The following is a 22,342-nucleotide window of genomic DNA, read 5'->3' on the forward strand; positions in this document are numbered from 1 at the left end:
GCATCCTGTTAGCGAAGCCACTTAAATAATTGTTATGTACTGAGTTGAATAGGATCCAAAATGCAACAGTCTGATTGGTCCTAGAACAATAGGATCCAGAATACAGCTTTCTGATTGGTCCTAGAACAATAGGATCCAGAATGCAGCAGTCTGATTGGTCCACAGGAGCCACCCAATCCAGCTCCAGGTGGAAGTGAATCCGCAACCTGATTGGCCTACAGGAGAATCCCGGAATTAGCCAATCATGTGGGGCCCATTGTGTAAATAAGGTACAGTCATACCTCGGGTTGAATGTGCTTCGGGTTGAGCGTGTTCGAGTTCCGCTCCGCGGCAACCCAGAAGTAACAGAGCACGTTACTTCCAGGTTTCGCTGCTCGCACATGTGCAGACGCACAAAATGATGTCCAGAACGGATCCTGTTCACATCCCGAGGTACCACTGTACATAAAGCAGTCATTCTGGGGGAAATTCCATTCCTCCTCACCACTATGAGCTGAACAAAGAGCATGAAATCCACTCTCGGCTCGGATATATTTCAATAATGCAGGGTCCAGAGAGAGGACAAAATCTTGTTAGGACTTTCCAATGCTCAAGTGGATGAAAAATGGCACATAGTTTGAGGAGAAAGGAATAGAAGTCTCGTCTTTCTTACTTGAGGCCTCATACATGGCAGGGAAGCATTCAACCAAATGTACAGAGGAAAAACTCTCTCAGAACTACACAGCCAATCAGGGCACATCCCGCTTCAGCTCTGGCAGGGTCCTAGAGTCCTCCCACCTCCTTCCCAAAGCCATGTTAGAGCTTTCCCTGCTTTGGGGTGAAGGTGGGAGGGTTCTAGACCCTGTCAGAGACTCATGCCTCCTTCCCAAAACCCAGCGCCTCACTTACGCAGCTTTGGGATAGCAGCTGAAGCGGGGGCGGGGGGGGGAGGTAAATTTTGGCCTTGCACGAGTGCCACAGTACAGTGGTACCTCTGGTTGCAAATGGGATCCGTTCTGGAGGCCCTGAAAAGAACGCAACCTGCGTCTGCGCACGCACGGGTTGCTATTTGCCACATCTGCACATGCGTGTGACGTCATTCTGCGCATGCACAAGCAGTGAAACACGGAAGCAACCCTTTCCAGTACTTCTGGGTCGCCACGGGACACAACCTGAAAATGTGCAACTTGAAGCAAGCGTAACATGAGGTATGACTGTACCCAAGTCTGCCACTGTCGGAAGTGCCAAGGCTCTCCATTCACTTAAATGGAGGGGTAACACCCCCCAAAAAACCCAGCCATAACCTGAAATGTGCAGGTGGGGGAGAGAAATTCACACCTTCTGCCAAGCACCCGGGGGGGGGGGCGCAACAGGCTCCCAGTTGAATTCGGAACAGTAGGCCCTTTCCGGAAACGCAAATCAAGATCAAGAATACGAACAAACTGAGTGTGAATGTTAAAAATGTGAAGGACTGCCTTGTGAAAGCAGTTAAAAGGTAAAGGTAAAGGGACCCCTGACCATTAGGTCCAGTCGTGGCCGACTCTGGGGTTGCGGCACTCAACTCGCTTATTGGCCGAGGGAGCCGGCGTACAGCTTCCGGGTCATGTGGCCAGCAGGACTAAGCCGCTTCTGGCGAAACAGAGCAGCGCAAGGAAATGCCGTTTACCTTCCCGCCGGAGCGGTACCTATTTATCTACTTGCACCTTGACGTGCTTTTGAGCTGCTAGGTGGGCAGGAGCAGGGACCGAGCAACAGGAGCTCGCCCAGTCACGGGGATTCGAACCGCCGACCTTCTGATCAGCAAGTCCTAGGCTCTGTGGTTTAACCCACAGCGCCACCCGCGTCCCTGTGAAAGCAGTTACGAAACCCCAAAGAGGGATATTTTTGTGCCAGTACACATCCCTGCAAGCTCTGTCCAAGCCCTTGTAATTCAGACGGTAGGGAGGTGTCCTAAAGCACCCTTTCTAGCCATTCAGTAACATTTACCACGAGCTTCTTCTTATGGGCTTCTTGCATATTTGCCTCAAAGCCCTCTGCCTGCAGGACGGCTATTTCCTCCACTCGAGAAAGTTCTTGCTTCTGTAAAGAAAAAGGTCACGTCCCATGAACTTTCACATCTAAACAGTAACACGCTGTTATGTACTGAGTTGAATAGGATGCAGAATGCAGCAGTCCGATTGGTCCACAGGAGCCACCCAATCCAACTCCAGGTGGAAGTGACTGATTGGCCTACAGGTGAATCCCAGAATTAGCCAATCACGTGGGGCCCATTGTGTAAATAATGCATATAAAGCAGACATTCTGGGGGAACTTCCATTCCTCCTCACCACTATGAGCTGAATATTTTGATGTGGAACCTTAGCAACGAGAGGCTATTTGCTTCTTTAAAAGAGTTCTGTGCAGTGCCCGTGAAGGAATAGGACTGTTTCAAAAGGACTAAGCCGCTAAACCAGTCTTTCTCAACCTGTGGATCCCCAGATGTTGTTGGACTACAACTCCCAACTTCCCTGACCACTGGACATGCTGGCTAGGAATGATGGGAGTTGTAGTCCAACAACACCTGGGGACCCACAGGCTGAGAAACATTGCGCTACCAGATAAGCATACATATCGGCAGCTATTATTTCCCTACCTATCAAAAGCCTATAAGCAAACATATGTGGTGAAGAATCTAGATTTCCTGCACCACTCTAAATGCTTCTTTCAGCACTAACAGACTGTGGATAGCTATGAATTGGCATAAGAAGAGAAGGATTTGCAGAAGGGAGGATGAGAAGAAGTATCTTGCTCAAGGTTCCGAGATGAGCAAAAGCTTTGGAATGGTTTTGCAGTCTTCCATTTGCTATTCCACCCACAGTCTTTTTCCATACCAGTTTCTGAATGGTGGCCTTGAATTTTTCTCCCACTCTCTCCGGCCCTTGCAGGAGCAGCAAAACCTCCGCGTCCAGCGATTCATCCAGTGCAGTCCATTCGATTCCAGAGACCTGCATAGCAAAGCAATCAGAAAGGGGCCATATGATACAAGCTCAACCATCTGCCAAGTCTCAACACTGGCAGCTAAGATCAGGAAGAAGGAACTAGACAAAATAGCGGTCAACTGCAAAGGGGATTCAGATATTTAATTTGGCACATCTTAGCTGAGTCTCAACACTGGCCAGAGGCTACCCTGGGCATAAAACTTTGATCCAAGTTGTTCTGGGAAAGTGCATCTGTTTGGCTGGATGTCATTTATTTATACTGCACCACCAGTGTCCCTGGCACTTTGCAGAGTACGTGAAGGCAGGTCCCTGCCCCGAGAAGCTTCCAATCTAAAACCCAGCACCGGGGGGGGGGGGGCAGTGAAGGGAGAGGGAGCAGGGGAGCTAGATGCAGTTGTATTAGCTTCATGTGCAACTAAATGCTTATTTAGGAAGATGCACTCATTATCCAAAGGCACAGAAATGTGCCAGAGATATGTGCAAAAGTGTGACAGTCTGGGAAACAGCAAGGTAGTGGTCTTTGTCTCGCTTCCCAGTCACAACCCCCAAGAGACTGCAATCTACTCCCAGATTAAAAAATTAGCAGCAATCTACACATTTTGGGGGGAGGGGGGAACCTAAATTGGTGAGCTTTTTTGGGGGGGGGCAAGCCACAGTTGTTTACCTTTTTTGGGGGGAGACTGCAAATTCTTCTGCCATTTTTGGGGGGTGGGGGTGCGTGGGTTGCGTGACATTGATTGAAAAACAAGAAGTAATCCCAGTAACGGTAACTCCGTCTTCCGTTCTCGAAATCGTGCACGAATACAGGAAGGAGCAAGGGGCAGGCCCAGCGGAGGAAAATGAGCCCGCCATCGACTTATATCAACTGGGGGTCGACCTGTCGATCGCGGTCCACCAGTTGGACACCCCTGCATTAGAGGAACTGGCCCCGGGGAACCAAGGGGGAGAAGCAAATAAAATAAAATTAAAAACTCCCACCTCCGCTTGCTCTTGGGCAAGTTCCAGTTCACAGTGCAAAGAATTGGTCCCTTCAAGGATGCTGCTGTTGAATTTGTATATCAAGGGGAAGTTGAAGCCATTCCTAGCAGAAGGAGAGTCAAAGAATTAAATCTGCAAAGCTCCAAGAGCGCCTCTCATTATAAGGGCGCTGAATCTCGCCCCCTTGGAGTGCAAAAAATACTCACGAAATCAACTCCTGCTGCATTTGCTGGATGTTGTTCACCAGTTTGTTCTTCTCCACCCGCAGGGTCTACAGAAAAACACAAAGCTCTCTCAAGACACAACCTTCAAGCAACACCCCCCCCCCGCAATAAAGGACTCCTCTTCTGTCTCCAGCTCCCAGACAAATTATGGCAACTGTACCTCTATTACGGAGGTGTATTCCTTGAGGGTAGACTTCAGCTCCTGAATATCCAGCTCCTTCTGCACAGGTGGAAGTGTTTGAATTAGAAGTATAGGACCAGAGAGAGAGAAAGAGAAAGAGAAAGAGAAAGAGAAAGAGAAAGAGAAAGAGAAAGAGAAAGAGAAAGAGAGAGGCTGAAGGCATTGAGACAATTTCTGAAGCCAACTCCATACAAAAAAAAAAGCATTCCATACAGATTGACCTACTTAAAAGAAAAATGTCATGGCCATGAAAAATGAGGGACTGATCTTTTTAACAAGGCAGTGATAGCCGGAAAATGCTTGCTTAAAGGAGCATCAACAGCTTTTGATGGCTGATGGGTACTAGCTTTTGCACACACATTGTCTCTGTAAAGATATTTAGCCATTTGGATGCATCTGGGACCTGGATTAGAAGTCTGGCTTTTCCATCTGGCTAGGAAAGAAGTGCTTTGGGACTTCCGGGTTAGCGCGATCGGTTAATGGCGGATTCCCTCCGAGCTCCGGAGGGAATCGGCTCCATAGAAGACGGGTCCTGCCACGGCGTCGACGCAGGGACCCTCAGAAACCACAGGCGCAGAAGCCTGTGGACTTGGTGACTCGGCAGGCACCATTTGCGCCCTCCCCGACCTGCGAAGAAGCCTTTTTAAAGGCTTTGGAGCAGGGGACGGAAAGTGGCGTGGTGCTGTGAGTAGACCGCTTCTTCTATGGAGTGAAGCCGCAAGCCATGGCCAGAGAGCGCTGACTTCTTTCCTTGAACATTTGGACTCTAAAAGGAACAACCTGTGAGTAGTACGGAAATTGGACTCAAAAATCTTTTTTCCTTTTAAATTCGGTATGATCGGGGGATGCTCTAAAATGAAGTCCGCCCCCCCCCCGTCCTGCAGACAATTTAAAGCAAGAATCGGATAACTAAGGTCGAGAGATCTCTTTTCTCTATGTGAGATAAAAGTTATTAATTTCACGAATTGGCATTAGAAGTTTGTGCTGGAGGATAAGAAATAAACTTTTAGGAGCTGACGTGCAACCCCCCCGGGATCCGGAAGCGATCCGCGAGAGAGCCTGTTGAGGAGATATAGAGACTTTGACAGCTGTCAAACGAGCTGTCAAAGTTAGGAAAACTTGACTCTTGTTATTTTTGCTGGCTGGTTTTGATACATTTGACTTTAAGTTTTTGAAAATAAAGAAGAAACAAAAATAAAGTAACCTGACTGTTGGAGAAAGTAACTAGAATCCTTCTAGAGGGGGTTCTGGGACATTACAATGGCTGCAGATGGAAAAATACAAGCTGAGCTGGATAGAATGTTCTTTCTTGTGGGAAAGTTACAAGATCAGAGCAAAGCTTTGGCTACAGATATAACGACCTTGAATTCTAAAGTAAATAAACTTGTGGATTGTGCCAAGGACTTGACTCAAGAAAATTTTGCAGCTGAACAAGAAGAAATAGGTGCTGATTTAGAGGAGTGGGAAGGAGGAGCTGAAATATCGCAGGGGAAAAAGGACAACCAGAGGCCTGTAAAAATGGATTACAAAGAAAACAAGACCTGGATACCTGGATGATAAGAATTTGGTTTGATTTTGAGAATAAAGATTGGAGAGATCTCCTTATGGAGAGATTGGAAGACATATGGATTATAAAATTGATTAAGATGAAGGCGGGAGCCTTTGGGACATTTGGGTCACTTGGACTTAAAAGGAACAAGAAACATGATTTGGGCTCCGCTTTTGAAGATGGAGGTCTGGTTGGAAGAAGCATAGACCCTATTGGGACAGAGCTTCTCCGAGACTCGATGTTCATCATAAAGGACTACCAACAAAACCGGCAGAGAGGGACTGAGAGAGATTTGAGGGCCTTGGACGTGAGGGATCCAGGCTGAGAGCTGATAGACTGATGGATACTCTTTGGGGATCGAAACCGGGAAAGGGGGGGGGCGAGAGTTTTGGAATCCAAAGGGTGTATAATTATATGTTGTTTTTTGTTATTTTGTTTTGTAAATAATATAAAAATTGGGAAATTGATGGAAGGGAACGTGGGTCGACCTTAGAAAAGGATGTATAAGATGAGTATAGTGGTTTAATCGAGGTCTATAAGTTAATTTTGTTTAATTAAAAAGAAATAAGTAAAATATTAATAAGGTAAAAGTTGGAGATAAGAACTTGCTGAGTGAACTTTTGGAATTAGGATGCAAGAAGGGGAGGTGTGGGGAAGTCATGGAAACAGGTTAAGAAAATATTTGAAATTGTGTATGTTTGTCTTTGTGTTTGTGTGTTTGCGTTGTGTATTGTATGTGTTTATATAAGCTGTGAAAACCCAATAAAAATTTTATATATATAAAAAAAGGAAAGAAGCGCTTTGGAAAACTGCTGCTTTACAAGCCAGCAATGCATCCAACGATCTCCCATGGTCAGTTTGTACATTGGAAACAGATACGGGATTGCAGGAGGAAAGAGATTTGGCTCACATTTTAATGTGAGCCGGCCTAATCTGCACTTCCTCAAACAATACGTGGACCAAAACATCTACCTGCCAACAAATTCACACGTCTTCAATTTTTGCGATCCAGTTTTGCAACCAAAAAATGTGCAGTGAATTCTACATGTTAGGTGAAGGGATGCCGGTGTTAGTGAAAGTAACATAAAAATGCATTGAAATGAGGGAAATGGCTTGCAAAAATGTGCACCTTGGGCAAAATGGTGTAGAAAAATGTGTGTATTAAGAGAAATGTGTATGAAAAAGTTGAAGTTGCAGATTAATTTTCATGAAGGCTTAAAAATTAAAAAAAAAACAACCCCAGAAACTAATGCAGAAATTGGCAAATCGAATTCAAGTCTGGAAAAATGAGAAACTAAAATTGAGAGATCTGACTATCCCAAATAAAGACTCTGTAAGTCTCCAGGTTTTTTGTTGCAGAAACTTTTTTTGCTCAAACTTTCTGCTGCTCAGAGGAGTCCAGAAAATGGCTATTCAGTCCTCTGCATTGAAGATGAGCTTCCACATAAAGTACTTCCAGGAGATTAGTCCAGATGACACAGCATTGCCCATTCTGGTTGGCCAAGAACATGGGGCAAAGATGTGCCTTTGCCTTGAATGCACTCATTTGGGATCCTGCTTGTCCTATGACATTGCCAGTGAACAGAGAGAGAGATCCAAATGAGGCCTACAAGGACAAGTTCTGCATTCTGTCCAGACAGCAATTGGATGCTTGCACCCAGTTTAAAGTTTTAGGTGGTGCAGGAAGGAAGAGAAAAATGCAGAATATGTTGACAGGAGACGGGAGATTCCTATCTGCAGGTTTGTGAGCACGCTCTGAACTTAGTTCTACATTTGGAGTTCAATCCCTAGTTTGAACTACACGCCTATTTTTCAAAGGGCCAGGTAAAGAGGCTGTACCCAGTGGCGTAGCGTGGGTTGTCAGCACCCGGGGCAAGGCAAGTAATTTGCGCCCCCTAACCCGTGGATTTGCGCCCCCTAACCCTAACCCCCAGATGTTGCGCCCGGTGCGGCCGGCCCCCCCTGCACCCCCCACACTACGCCACTGGCTGTACCTCAATACATCCAATGTGCTTGCAGAATGAGACTTTTCAGGCAAGTTTAGGGCTTCATTTGCAGAATACCAACCTGACCCTCAAACCCTTGTGTCTCTCTTCGTTTTCCAGAGGAAAGCAAAGGAAAAGTGCAGGACAGATTGTACTGCAATATCTGAAACAAAGCCTCTTGCAGTTTACTAATATTTAGGTTAAAAATGACACTTTGTGTTATGTACTAAGCTTGGATCCTAGAACAATAAGACAAGTAGGATCCTAGAATGCAACAACTGATTGGCTTGCAGGAAAAGACCAATCAGGTTCCAGGAGGAAGTTAATCAGCCTGTTAGGCTGGTAGGATCGTAGAATGCAACAATTGATTGGCCTGCAGGAAAAGACCAATCAGGAGGGAAGCAGAATCAGCCAATCAGACGGGACTCATTGTGTAAATAATGTATATAAAAGCCTGAGGTTTGGGGGGGCAATTCAATCACTGTTTTACAAGCTGCAAGAAAGAGCATGAAATCACTACAGGACTCCGAGTATATTTCGCTTTGCTTGACGGACATGTGGCCCACCTGTGGTGGCTCCTTAATGTAAGGTTAGGGGAGGGTGGCATTTCCAGAGAGGGATGAGCTTAACCCTTTCCTTATCCTTGTCACCCACAATCCCTCCATCCCTGCTCTCCATATCAAGGAGGCCAAGCTCAGTCACAGGAAACAAGTTGTCTCCACCCAGTGGCGTAGCGTGGGTTGTCAGCACCCGGGGCAAGGCAAGTAATTTGTGCCCCCTAACCCGTGGATTTGTGCCCCTAACCCATGGATTTGCGCCCCCTAACCCGTGGATTTGTGCCCCCTAACCCTAACCCCCAGATGTTGCGCCCGGTGCGGCCGCCCCCCCTGCACCCCCCACGCTACGCCACTGTTTCCACCTGCAGAAAGGCTTGCCAACACCCACCCTGCGCTTCCATCATCCTGGAAGATGCTCCACGTGGGCCAATTCATGCCCAACATTATTTAAAACACCCCTGGCATGCGGGGACATGTGCCCAAATGGTGTGTTTTTACATAATTCAAATCAGCTACAGGTGCTTGGAGAAGGAACAAGTCAAAGCTATGCAAAACAAACGTTCTGGAGGGGAAGCAGAAGTTTGCATGGTATGCTCTGGGCATTTTCAGGCTCGTCGCTTTATGCAGAAGATTGTACACAGAGCCTGCATTCTCCTGCAGCAACCAGATTCCCTTCTGCCACTCTGAAAGCTCAGCGCTGGGCACAGTCAATCTAATTCGCAGCTTGCCCGAGTAAAGATGCCAACAGGGTCATAGGGAAAGGACAAGGGAGCCCTGCAACAAGAATGCTGCAGCGTGCTCCAACCAGTCACACCCACTTTCATGATACGCCATACACCACCCTCTTTTTCCTCCCCCAGCTCCCACTATCAGCATTCTGTACCCACTAAGCATACTCTGACCTCATTGTGTGATTTGGGGTTTTTTGTACTACTGTAGCTTGCAAAGCCAAAGGATACACCTTCCTTGCACATGGATGATGATGTTTTGGCCAAATAGAAAAAGGTGGTATTCAAAAAATGAGTTTTTAATAATAATAATAATAATAATAATAATAATTTTTTATTTATACTCCACCCTCCCCGGTCAGAGCCGGGCTCAGGGTGGCTATCACCAGTAAAATTACAATAAAAACTTAATAGGGAAAAAAACAATTTAAAATATAGGTTAAAATGCAATTTAAAATGCAGCCTCATTTTAAAAGTAGCCCATAGATCAAAACCATAAGGGCGAGGGAAAACATAAGGGTCAGACTGAGTCCAAACCAAAGGCCAGGCGGAACAGCTCTGTCTTGCAGGCCCCGTGGAAAGATGTCAAGTCCCACAGGGCCCTAGTCTCTTGTGACAGAGCGTTCCACCACGTCGGGGCCAGTGCTGAAAAGGCCCTGGCCCTAGTTGAGACCAATCTAACCTCCTTGAGGCTCGGGACCTCCAAAGTGTTGTCATTTGTGAACCTTAAGGTCCTCCGCGGGGCATACCAGGAGAGGTGGTCCCGTAGGTACATGGGTCCTAGGCAGCATAGGGCTTTAAAGGTCAAAACCAGCACCTTAAACCTGACCCTGTACTCCACCGGGAGCCAGTGCAGTTGGTAAAGCACTGGATGAATGTGATCCCGCGGCAAGGACCCCGTAAGGAGCCTTCCTGCGGCATTCTGCACCCGCTGGAGTTTCTGGGTCAGCTTCAAGGGCAGCCCCGTGTAGAGCGAGTTACAAGAATCAAGCCTGAGGGCAGCGGCGTGGCGTGGGTTGTCAGCACCCGGGGCAAGGCAAGTAATTTGCACCCCCTAACCCGGGGCAAGGCAAGTAATTTGCACCCCCTAACCCGGGGCAAGGCAAGTAATTTGCGCCCCCTAACCCCTAACCTGCCGCCGCTGCCAGCTTCTTCTTGCTGCTGCCTGGTCTGGTCTGGTGTGATTCTCTCCCGCGCTCAGCGCTGCGCTGGGCGGCTGCTGCACTGTCCCTCCGCCAGATAGTCCCTCTCTCTCTCTCCGCACCGCACGCCTGGCACCCACCCCCTCCACAGTAGGCGGTGACCCGGCGGCTCGGATCAGATTCGCACAGCCAGCACTGCAGTGAGAGAGAGTGAGTGAGCCAGGTAGGGGCAGAGAGCTGCGAGTGTGAGCGCCCCCCCCAGATGTTGCGCCCGGTGCGGCCGGCCCCCCCTGCACCCCCCACGCTACGCCACTGCCTGAGGGTGACCATTGCACGAATCTCTGTGGCCAGATCAGGGAGAGAAAGGTAAGGAACCAACTGCTTAATATGCATGTATATGTACATAGGAGCCAGCTCCTAAAGCTGAGGGATCTTCAGGCCCCCAATATAATATTTGAAGGACCAGGGCGCCCCCAAAGTTAATGGCCATTGCCATTCAAATGGTGTGTGTTTATCACATCATGTGATCGATTAGGCAGGGTGGGGCTTATCTGCCCCCCCCCAATCTTTTATTCAAGTTGGTATTGGTTGGCATCTGTCTGTCTCAAGAGACCATGGAGGAGTGCGCCTTTGGGGGCAAAGTCAAACCGTTGGAGAAATGGATGTCAGTGTTACAGTGCGATGTGCAAATTCAGTCCTGCAATCCCACTACCCTTAAACCTTCATTGCCAAAGCAATCTCCCCATGGCTTTCGCATCCGGCCCAGCAAAACACTGCCTAGCAAGTCTGTCTCTGCAGCCCCGCAAAAGCTACTCACCTTGAGGATGGAGGCGTCTTTATTCTCCACCGTCTTTTCATACAGGTGTACTTGTATCTGGAGGAGAGGAATTGAAATTACTGTTTTGCCTTATGCCTTTAAAAAAAAAAGTATTTTCGAAGTTGCTTCAGAGTGCAGAAGATGCTTTAAATCCACTCTGCAGGTTGTGGGTTGCAAAGGGTCTTGAGTGCTCATAAACTCCCGGTCTTCCCAGAGATGTCTTACTTGGCCAGTTTAGAGCTCCCCAACCCTGCTCTAGGCCCTTGCTTCAGATTCAGATGCTGCGATTCCTGCACTGCAGTGGGGATCCCTATGACCTATGGGATCCCTTCCAACACTACAATTCTATGATTCCATTATTTCCTTCCTTGACCAGGTGCCAACCACTCTGAAGGACAGCCACCAACAAGTGGCTGAAAATGGCGAAGCCAGGTTGTGTGGCGAGTTCCCGACCCCCCCCCCACCGGCAGAAATAATGACACATGACACAATTATTTAATAACGCTGCAGGAGAAGAGGAAGGCAGCATTAATAATAATAATAATAATAATAATAATAATAATAATAATAATAATTTATTTATACCCCACCCATCTGGCTGAGTTTCCCCAGCCACTCTGGGCGGCTCCCAATCGAGTGTTAAAAACAATACAGCATTAAATATTAAAAACGTCCCTAAACAGGGCTGCCTTCAGATGTCTTTTAAAGATAGGATAGCTGCTTATTTCCTTCACATCTGGTGGGAGGGCGTTCCACAGGGCGGGCACCACTACCAAGAAGGCCCTCTGCCTGGTTCCCTGTAACCTCGCTTCTCGCAATGAGGGAACCGCCAGAAGGCCCTCAGCGCTGGATCTCAGTGTCCGGGCTGAACGATGGGGGTGGAGACGCTCCTACAGGTATACAGGACCGAGGCCATTTAGGGCTTTAAAGGTCAGCACCAACACTTTGAATTGTGCTCGGAAACGTACTGGGAGCCAATGCAGATCTCTCAGGACCGGTGTTATGTGGTCTTGGCGGCCACTCCAGTCACCAATTATTAAGATTAAAAGGCCACAACTTTATTGGTTACAGGTGATGAGCGGTATTGGTTTAGGCATTGGTCCTAACCGACTATATCCGACTTCAGCCCGTCTGCTAGAGGTCCGGGAAAGGTTAACACCAGTAGGGGGAGTCCCCTGGGGTCACCGCTAGGGGGCATGCCTTAGGCCCTAAACTTCCTAGGCTTCAGACAGGGCCACCCCCCCCTGGAATCCTTTAACGGACTACCCTTCAATATGCAGGGCAGGTGATGGCGCTACCTCCCCTTTTTTTCATCTTCAGAACTTTCCAATGCCTAACCGCCAATACCCAGAAAGTCGTGACGATTTGCTACGAGGTAGGCAAAAACCAAGTGCCTGGTGCCAATTTGCCAAGTGGAAAATTTCCTACCAGGCCCCTCAACGGCAACCGACCAAGGTCCATAGCAAGGTCAACGAACGAAAACCTTAAAGGGCGGGAGGGTGGGAAAAGCAGGAACAGCTGGTAAGTGGCAAAGAGGGAGATCCCCGGCCACGTCCTGTTTTAAATAAGACAGGTCACACCCCCAGAGCCAGCTGATTGGCTGGCCAGGAGGTGACGCAGCCGGGAATCCCCCCAATCACGCGGGGGGCGGGGCGTGAAGCCTGCAACTCCACCTCCTCCGAAGGGCGGAAGTGTCTTATTTCCTTCCTCAACCAGGCACCAGCCACTCTGAAGGAGAGCCACCAATGAGTGGCTGAAAGGGACCTAAGCCAGGTTAGCATTCACAAGGTACAAACTGCCATTGATAGTGATGAAGGAGGAGGCTTTCTCCATCAAGCCACTTCTCTGAAGGAAGAACTGTGCTGTCTTCCTGCCCTGGATTTTGTCACTAGCTCTGCTGCTCCTCCTGATCTCAGGGCTGGGGAAGGCCTTCAGGGGACGAATTATCCCTTCATCAAGGGCAAGAGAGAGAGAACCGCCACTGATGTCAACAAGAGGTTGCTGCTCTTCCAAACAGTGGAGGGAGACGTCCAACTACAGTGGTACCTCGGTTCTCAAACGCCTTGGTTCCCAAACACCGCAAACCCGGAAGTAAGTGTTCCGGTTTTCGAATGTTTTTCGGAAGCCAAACGTCTGATGCGGCTGTCGGCTATTGTTTCTGGGGTGCCTGCCCCAATCAGAAGCCGCGCCTTTGGTTTTCAAACATTTTGGAAGCCAAACATATTAAGTTTGGTGCTTTTGTTTCTGCTATTTATTTTGCGTTTTTGTTTCTGATGCTTTTTCTGTTAATTTGTTTTTGTGACTGTGTGGAACCCAATTTAGCTACTGATTGATTGACTGATTGTGGGACTGCGGAAATGGATAAAAGTCCCCCATCCAAACAATGACTATCATCAGTGCAGGTAAGAAAAAATAATAATTTTAATTTTCATCATCTGTCTTATTTATTTTATGGTACAGTACATTGATTATTGGGACGCGGGTGGCGCTGTGGGTAAAACCTCAGCACCTAGGACTTGCCGATCGCATGGTCGGCAGTTCGAATCCCGGCGGCGGGGTGCGCTCCCGTCTTTCGGTCCCAGCACCTGCCAACCTAGCAGTTCGAAAGCACCCCCAGGTGCAAGTAGATAAATAGGGACTGCTTACCAGCGGGAAGGTAAACGGCGTTCCGTGTGCTGCGCTGGCTTGCCAGATGCAGCTTGTCACGCTGGCCACGTGACCCGGAAGTGTCTGCGGACAGCGCTGGCTCCCGGCCTATAGAGTGAGATGAGCACACAACCCTAGAGTCTGTCAAGACTGGCCCGTATTGATTTTATTTTATGGATCAATGGTCTTGTTCAATAGTAAAATTCACGTTAAATTGCTGTTTTAGGGGTTGTTTTTAAACGTCTGGAACTGATTAATCCATTTTGCATTGCTTTCTATGGGAAAGTGCACCTTGGTTTTGGAATGCTTTGGTTTTGGAACGGATTAAGTTTGAGAACCAAGGTACCACTGTAACTTGTTCCATCAGCACTTGAGCGATGGATCTGTCCCTGCTCTCGTTTCCCCTGTGCACCACCTAAATCTGTTCTAGGGGTTATCCCAATGCTCCAGAGCAGATTTGAGGGTTGGACATACAGAGGGAGAGAAGAGGGGGAGAAAATTCAACTACGCACATGGTAGTCCTTGCACTGACAGAAGGAGTTAGCTGCATACTGCACAGAATATGCACAGAAGAGAACTATACAGCACTGTTGTAAGAACTGTTAACTTTAAGAACTGGAGCTTGATCTTGCTTTCTCCTCCTCCCTCCTGTTTCTTTTTTCTTGCGTGTGACGTCTCATCTTCCATGTCTTTTTAAATTGGGAGCCTGAGGGGACTTAAGTACTGATTTCTGTGTGCTGCTTTGCAAGCCTTTTTGGGTGGGCCATAAATGCCACAAATAAAATATAACCCCCCAGGTCAAAAGGAGGAGCTGTTAGAGCAGGAGTTAGAAGGCTCCAGCCAGTCCTTTAAACTCTACATAGAATGTCAGGATAAAAATCTCCCAGATAATTTAAAAATAAAATGAAAAATCTAATATTCATGTACTCAGAATATCTGACATCAGGAGAGTTTTAAAGGGCAAGTTGATTTCAGCTCTAGTTGTCAGAGAAGCCAGTGGATTCATTATGGTTTTTACATGACATTCTACCTTGGAATTTGAGTGCAAAATTGCAAAAACTTAAGGTTTACATTTAGGAATCTGACCTATTTCAGTTTGGCAACTCAGATTTAAAAACAGTGCTCATTTGCTTACAGGTAAGTTGATTGACGATTTAAGTGGAAGCATCTCTTAAAAAACAAATCTTAAAATAAAAACTGTACAGTGGTGCCCCGCAAGACGAATGCCTCGCAAGACGGAAAACTCGCTAGACGAAAGAGTTTTCCGTTTTGGAGGTGCTTCGCAAAACGAATCTCCTATGGGCTTGCTTCGCAAGACGAAGTTCCTGTGGGTTTTTCCCCCTCCCCCCCTTTTTCTAAGCCGCTAAGCCGCTTATCAGCTGATCCAATAAGCCGATAAGCCGCTAAAAGCCGCTAATAGCGCTAATCCGCTAATCCTTCAATGGGCTTGCTTCGCAAGACAAAAAAACAGCTAGACGAAGAGAATCACAGAACGGATTCTTTTCGTCTTGTGAGGCACCACTGTACAGCACCCTATAACACACATGCACACACATGCTTAATCCTTGAGGAAGAAAGAGTCCCTAAACCTCCTGCCATCTTGCTTATAGATGTCCTGGAGAAATATTTGGCATTTGAAGCCCTGCATTGAACCGTTGCTTCCCCACGCTGAAAATAAGTCTTGCAAGCACCTACTTGGAGTTCAGCCATATTTCTTGACAGCTCTGAGATCTTCTTCCGGAGACCATCCGAATCCAGAGCGTGCCTAATATTCTGGATTAAAGCAGATACTATTTATTATGCACAGCAAGACTAGCCAGCAAGACTTTTCCCAGCGTATGAAACTGTCTGCAGACAATTCGCACGCAATTCACACTTGCCTCTTCTTGTAGAGATGAGATCTTGAGAATGAGGGACTGATTCTCCTTTTCCTGGTGTAAAAAGGAAAGGGGAGATGGTTTGAGAAACTGCCAACACACATACTCCCACCCACCCAGTTACTCAGGGCCACTAGACACAACTACCATGCAATATTGAATGTTTTCCCCGTCCCACCTGTGGAAAACTCTGCCCTCAATTTATGGAAAATTGGGGATGTCTTGGGTTATAATCAACATACATCACCACAAAACTTTAAGTCACACAGTGATCTATATATAGGGTTGACTGACAACTGTCAATTTCAGTTTCCACATTTGCATATCAGTTTGCTCTCTTTTTTATAAAGTCCTTATGAAAGCTCATCAGCATTTTAGTGCAATTTGTAATACTGCATATGCATTTTGTCAGACATACACATTTCCCTTAACATAATGCATTTTTGTATGTCGTTTCACTAACATGCGCATTTGTATGTCGTTTACATTACTATATAGCTATTATATTTTAGTATGTATTACTTGATTGGGGAACTGCACAGCAAAATTTGGAGAAGTGCAAATTTCAAAGGACTGAATGCACTGTTAGGGATGCAGGTGGCGCTGTGGGTTAAACCACAGAGCCTAGGACTTGCTGATCAGAAGGTCAGCGGTTCAAATCCCCGTGACGGAGTGAGCTCCCGTTGCTCGGTCCCTGCTCCTGCCAACCTAGCAGTTCGAAAGCACGTCAAAGTGCAAGTAGATAAATAGGTACCGCTCCGGTGGGAAGGTAAACGGCGTTTCTGTGCACTGCTCTGGTTTGCCAGAAGCAGCTTAGTCATGCCGGCCACACGACCCGGAAGCTGTACGCTGGCTCCCTCGGCCAATAAAGCGAGATGAGTGTGGCAACAATTAGACCTAATGGTCAGGAGTCCCTTTACCTTTACCTTAATGCACTGTTAAGCCTCAGTAAATAAACACTGCCTGTAATGGTTCAAGTCCACCTACTAGCTGCTTATTCTGGGCTGCTGTTCTCAGCCTTTTTTCCTCTGCAGTATTCAGGTTATTCTTTGCTTCCTCCAGCTCCTCTTTTAAGGTTTTCACTCGAGCCACAGACTGCTGGAAACTGAAAAAACCAAAATCACCAAGCCAAAATCACTAAGCAACATGCAGTTGTTATAGGGCATTTTAGAAATAATAATAATAATAAAAGACTGGCAGGATTTTCCTACTCTGAGTGACCACCTCCAATCTGGCAAGAGGAAATGAAGACATTTGGATTGCTCTGTCCCTGCTGCTTCAACGACATGGCATCAAAATAAAAATATGTACAGCAGCCATTAGCAGAAAGGGTTGTAGCTCAGTGCATGGGCACCTGTTTTCTACACAGAAGGTCTCTGGTTCTGTCCCTGGTATCTCCGGGTAGAACTGGGAGAGACTCCTGCCCCAAACCCTGGAGAACGTCTTCCAATCAGCACAGCCCATATGGAACTAGGTGGACCAATGGTCTGACGCTGTATAACGTAGCTTCCCATGTTGCTAAATCAGTGCTGGCTCCAGGGTTTGGAATAAGGTTACCAGAATTTTTTCAATGAATCTGGGGACAGTATCAATCAATCAACCAATTTTTTTTTTTTTAAAAAAGGGGAAAAGTTATTTTTTAAAAAGTAGTAGTAATATCTTCTCTTCTGTGGTCTCCTCTGTTGTGCGGCCTTCCTCTGGGTCCCAGCCTTTCTTGGAGTGCTAGCCGTGCTCCCTCCCCCCCTCCCTCCCTCCCTCCTTGCACTGTGATCCCCTACAGGCTTACTCAGGAGTAAGCGTTAGCAGAAACTCCCTCCTCCTGCTGCTGCCCTGCCTGCCTGTCTGCCCATCTCCTGTGCAGGCATCGTCCAGATCAGCTCGTCTCCTGCTCACCTCTTATCTGCGATGGCCAACCAGATGGCCATTGGAGAAGATGACCAGTACCACTCCTCTCCACCCAACTGCTCCAAGTTTTCCCCAACCAATGGAGATTTAGGGGTGGGGAAAGTTCTGCTGCACCTGCAGAAGCAGTTCTGCTCGTGCATTGGTTTAGTTGGACTCAACCCAAAGTGTCCCACCTTTTTATCTGATTATTCAGCTCCATATTGTCCTCCACTAATCTGTTGTTGGTCTCCTCCATGGCGTCCAGAGCTGCCTTCAACTGGTTGTTCTCCTCTTGAAGTTTCTGATTGCTGAACTGAAGATCTGCTACGCAAGTGATCAAGTCAGAGGTTTCCCTGGATGCACAAGGAACAAAAGGCTCTGATCAGCTGCCATGTCTGCATTCTCCACGTTTTGATGGGAGGGGCCACCCTCAAAGGTCAAAACCCAACATCTCCCATTTCTTTTGCATCTTTCCAGCTGAACTGCCATCTCCAGCACCAGCTGTGGGTAGCCAGCTGCCCTCTCGTCCTGAGCACCCAATCAGAAGTGGCTTTGCACCATCCTGACGCCCTCGTTTCCTCATCCTTCCCAGTCAGTAGCAGGGACAGCGCTGTTAGGAGGCTGCTTTCCACTCTGTTAACATATGTTCCTCCAAAATCCTCTCATATCTTCGAAATCCTCCATCATTAAAGCTTCCCTTTCCACCAACCCATGCTTGTCCCTCAGCTGCAAATGCCAGCAAACTGCAGATTGGGTACCTGCCCTACTAATGCAAATAATGTTTTTTAAAAGGGGGTGGCATGAATAGTTTGTCACCAATACCCTATCATGGCATCACTTCCTAGCCCAGAAGACAACTAAATTATTCGTGTGGTGTATGACAAAGGTCTCATGGGCTACACCAGAGACCGCTCCAAAAGGCTGATAAAACTTAAGAGGATTTTGTCCGATAGTCATATTTGAAAAGAGAGGGGGACTCTGTGACCACAAAGGGATTTAGCATCGCACTCTCAGATTAGAAAGTGGCCTAGCATAGAACTCTTTTGGGAAATGTGTTTTAAAGTGACAATTTAGCAAGTATAATTGTTTAATCTCTGTATGCATATCGCTGAAGGGTTTAACACTGGAAAATTCCATTGCAGCATACTGAAGCTCTCTGATTAACTGTTGATGTTCTCTGCTCCTACACGTGAGTGTTTAACCTTAGATCACATGATCAAAGTATTCAATTGCAAATCTCCATCTTTAAGGGAGTTGTCTGTTTAGTCTTCTCTCTGGGAGCCACAGAGAACAAAAGAATGTGATAATGATGCCTCTTGAGGAGCGCATAAGCTTAGCCTGGACGCAGGCTAATATAGGCTATGGGAGAGACATAGCTTTGATTTTTGCTCTGATGGTAATGTTATGTATTTAAGAAGAAGAAGAACCTATGCTTGAATATGCATATGCTTTATACAACTTTCTGGATGTACCATTGTGTGTTTTGTACCTGTTTTGAAGAGGTTCTGGTTAGCAAAGCATTGATTCATATTTATGGGTCTGAACATTTTTTTATTCCAAAAGGGTTCACTTTTTTATGAATCCAATTCCTTCAAATAGTGCAATATTGATACCTGAAATAGCTTGTAAAAATATTTTAAAAGCAACTCACAAGTCTCCTCTGGACACATCGCCACCAAGTGCCTCTAGGCTTCCGGAAGTTACATTCAGCCTCACAAGAGGACTTTTGGCTGAAAAAAGAGGTTTCTGGTTACAGCTCAAGAGACAAACATTGGTACAGAGCATCTGGGGTTTTTTCCACTTTCTGTTGACATCTCCACACAACACATCACCCTCCCTCCACCCTTTCTGACCTTCCCCACACCTTTTGCAGTTCCTCCAATAATATCCCAGGTTATACTTTTCAAGCACTTTAAACCCACAGTGAACATTCTCTTCCCCTCACTTCCCCTCCCATGGTTGGAGAAGATTCATTCATCCATCCCCCTCAAGCACATTTGTCTTTGCATCCCCTTCACTAATCGTCTGCATGCACTGGCTATTATACTTGCCAGAAGCTCAGGTCTGCCCTCACTGGTCTTGGAAGGATCCTTTAAAAAAGTCCCATATGATCGGAGAATTTGTGCCTGTCCATTGGGGGATATAGGAAGCCCTGAACACATATTTTTTAGATGTCCCTTTTACGACGAGGCACGTAGAGAAACCATTGACCCTCTGCTGGTGAGGCTTACTGACCTCTCAGTAAAGCAAAAATGCGATCTTCTCCTGTTAGGCAAAGACCACAAGACGACCCGGATTGTCGCCAGATTCTGCGCACAGATCTGTAGGCGCAGACCACCCCCCAATTCAATCTAGTTTGTTAAGAATATTCCCAAACCCAGATCCACGGGTGACTTTGGGTCATTTCTCTAAGGTAGTCTGTTTTAAAGTTTTTATGTGTTTATATGCCTATCACATTTTTAAACTTTAAAATCTATTGTTGTATATTGTTTTAAATGATGGCTTTGCTATTGGGATTGCAGTTCCATTTCTGTTTCTTAAGCTGGTCTCTGACCGTAATAAATTTCATGTTCATGTTCACTGGCTATTTGCAAACCCCTTTCAGCTGCAGGACACGAGTCTTAAGCTATATGCTGCATCTAGTATACTTTTCAGTAAATTAAGTCTTCCATAATACAGAGAGCATCTGATACCTGCCAGCATGCTTTCTCTGGTTGTCTCTCTAGCTGATGGTTCTTTCCTGGAATGAGGAAAAAAACCCCACATATTTATTTCCTGTTTTAACATGAATTTAGAGTTTTAACCAAAAACAGTTTTCATCAGAACTATGAACTTTTTTTTTTTGCAGAATTATTTCAGTGTTGGAAAACATTTCCCCTTCTGTTTGTCCCCCCCCCAAAAAAAAAACTGCTTGCAAAAAACAGTCTTAACTCTGTAGCATCACATGAGCCCTCATTGGGTGAGAACAGTAATGACAAACGGGTTTCAAAAGAGGAACAAAATAATCACAAAGTGGTTCTTTTTTGAGGGGGCGGGAGGCTTCATTCCTCCTTAAACCATTAGTTTAATTATAAAAGCTGGAAGCAGATGATACGTAGAGCAGCTCTTCATTTCACTACACAGAAGAGGTCACTAGTTTACTGCGACAGCAGCTCTGGATAAATTCTCGCATAAGCACAAAACCAACTCAGTGTTACGTTTTGCCTGTCACATCCTTGATAAAATATGAGCCACATGGGATAATTGTGATGATGCAGCAGCCTCCCACTCCAGTAATCCAAAATTGCGGACAGCAACTTAGTACAGTGGTACCTTGGTTCTCAAACTTAATCTGTTCCAGAAGTCTGTTCCAAAACCAAAGCGTTCCAAAACCAAGGCGCGCTTTCCCATAGAAAGTAATGCAAAATGGATTAATCCGTTCCAGACTTTTAAAAACAACTCCTAAAACAGCAATTTAACATGAATTCAACTATCTAATGAGACCATTGATCCATAAAGTGAAAGCAATAAACAATGTACTGCAGTCACACAATCAGTCAATCAGTAGCTGAACTGGGTTCCACACAGTCACAAAAAGAAAACAAAATGAGCTGCAACAACAAAAACGCAAAATAAATAGCAAAAATAGACAGGCCCCAGCGTAACACTCAAAATGGAAGTGTGGCACTCAAAACGGAGCACGTTCAGCTTCCGAAAAGGTTTGCAAACCGGAACACTTACTTCCGGGTTTGCAGTGTTTGGGTTCCAAGTTGTTTGAGTACCAAGGCGTTTGAGAACCAAGGTACCACTGTACTGAACACTTCAGCTAGCAAACAGCTTCCTTCCCCTACTCGTACATTTTCTGTTCTCGTAATTGTGCTCTCTCTCACACACATATCACATAAAGGGGAGAATCTTTGAGGGGTCAGGACCATGAAGCAAGCCTAGCAAAATTTAGCACAGTGGTTCTCAAGCTTTTTCCTCTGAGCTACACTTTCAGAGTGAAAATTTGCTGGTGCCCCACCAAATTTTTTGTTACTGATAAGAAATACATGGGGGGGGGGGAGGCACCAACTTATAGCAGTGCTTGATTTATAACACAGAACAAAACTTCTTTATAATATGATCCTGGGACATCCAGAAAGTATAATGTAATGCAGCCACATAACAACAGGAATCATTCCCAAATATAATAATGAAAGTGCCTTCTCCAGCACCCTGTTTGAACAGCGATTTTGGGTCACAGTTAGGACCACTTCAGTATCGCTTGATGCTTTTGCTCTCACTTTGAAAAACACCTACCCATATCAAACCAAATATTGAACCAAATAATGAAAAAGTGCATTTACTTCCCCCAAAGAGTCCTGTATATTATTCATGGTTCTGGGAATTGTAGCTCTGAGTCGTAGACCATGAGTACTTTGGGCAAAGGCATGTGCATTAAATGCATGCAACCCAAGAAGCCTTGCAAGACCCGTCAGTTACCAGCTTCTCCTGCAGTCGTCAATCCATTCCTTCATGATGGCATGATACGTTTCCAAGTCCATGGAGATGTCCCTTTGATCAGGATCAAGCATGTTGCACAGCTCCTCGAGACTGCTGTCCTCAGAACTCCGGCTAGTTGTGTATCTCACAAAGTCAACTAATTTGGAAACAGCCACTTTGCCTAAAGACAACAGTAACAATGAACACTGAGAGCTTGGCCACACCTCCCTTTTCTCAGCTGCTCCCCCCCTGGAAAAACTCGCTCTTTACCGCTGACTCAGAACAAATGGCAACCGGGTTTCCCATGGATTGCTGTTCATTCCGATTAGGGGTAAAAAGCAAGTGGGAATGTT

The 22,342-nt window shown here is 46.3% G+C and overlaps 1 protein-coding gene across 1 annotated transcript in view; it reads right to left on the reverse strand.

Annotated features, from left to right (window-relative positions):
- IRAG2 (inositol 1,4,5-triphosphate receptor associated 2) overlaps positions 1–22,342 on the reverse strand; it is a 62,859-nt gene that overhangs the window by 37,151 nt on the left and 3,366 nt on the right. The window contains exons 3-15 of the mRNA XM_083464292.1: positions 21,990–22,170; positions 20,219–20,265; positions 19,177–19,255; positions 17,720–17,878; positions 16,629–16,746; positions 15,645–15,695; positions 15,460–15,537; positions 11,119–11,175; positions 4,320–4,379; positions 4,142–4,206; positions 3,936–4,038; positions 2,850–2,963; positions 1,966–2,058 (exon numbers count right to left, since the gene is read on the reverse strand). Of these exons, the coding sequence (XP_083320418.1) occupies positions 1,966–2,058; positions 2,850–2,963; positions 3,936–4,038; positions 4,142–4,206; positions 4,320–4,379; positions 11,119–11,175; positions 15,460–15,537; positions 15,645–15,695; positions 16,629–16,746; positions 17,720–17,878; positions 19,177–19,255; positions 20,219–20,265; positions 21,990–22,170 (1,205 nt within the window). The remainder of the gene's footprint in view (positions 1–1,965; positions 2,059–2,849; positions 2,964–3,935; positions 4,039–4,141; positions 4,207–4,319; positions 4,380–11,118; positions 11,176–15,459; positions 15,538–15,644; positions 15,696–16,628; positions 16,747–17,719; positions 17,879–19,176; positions 19,256–20,218; positions 20,266–21,989; positions 22,171–22,342) is intronic.

The sequence above is a fragment of the Podarcis liolepis genome (assembly GCF_965112155.1).
Source record: "Podarcis liolepis genome assembly, chromosome: 10".
NCBI classification, from domain to species: domain Eukaryota; kingdom Metazoa; phylum Chordata; class Lepidosauria; order Squamata; family Lacertidae; genus Podarcis; species Podarcis liolepis.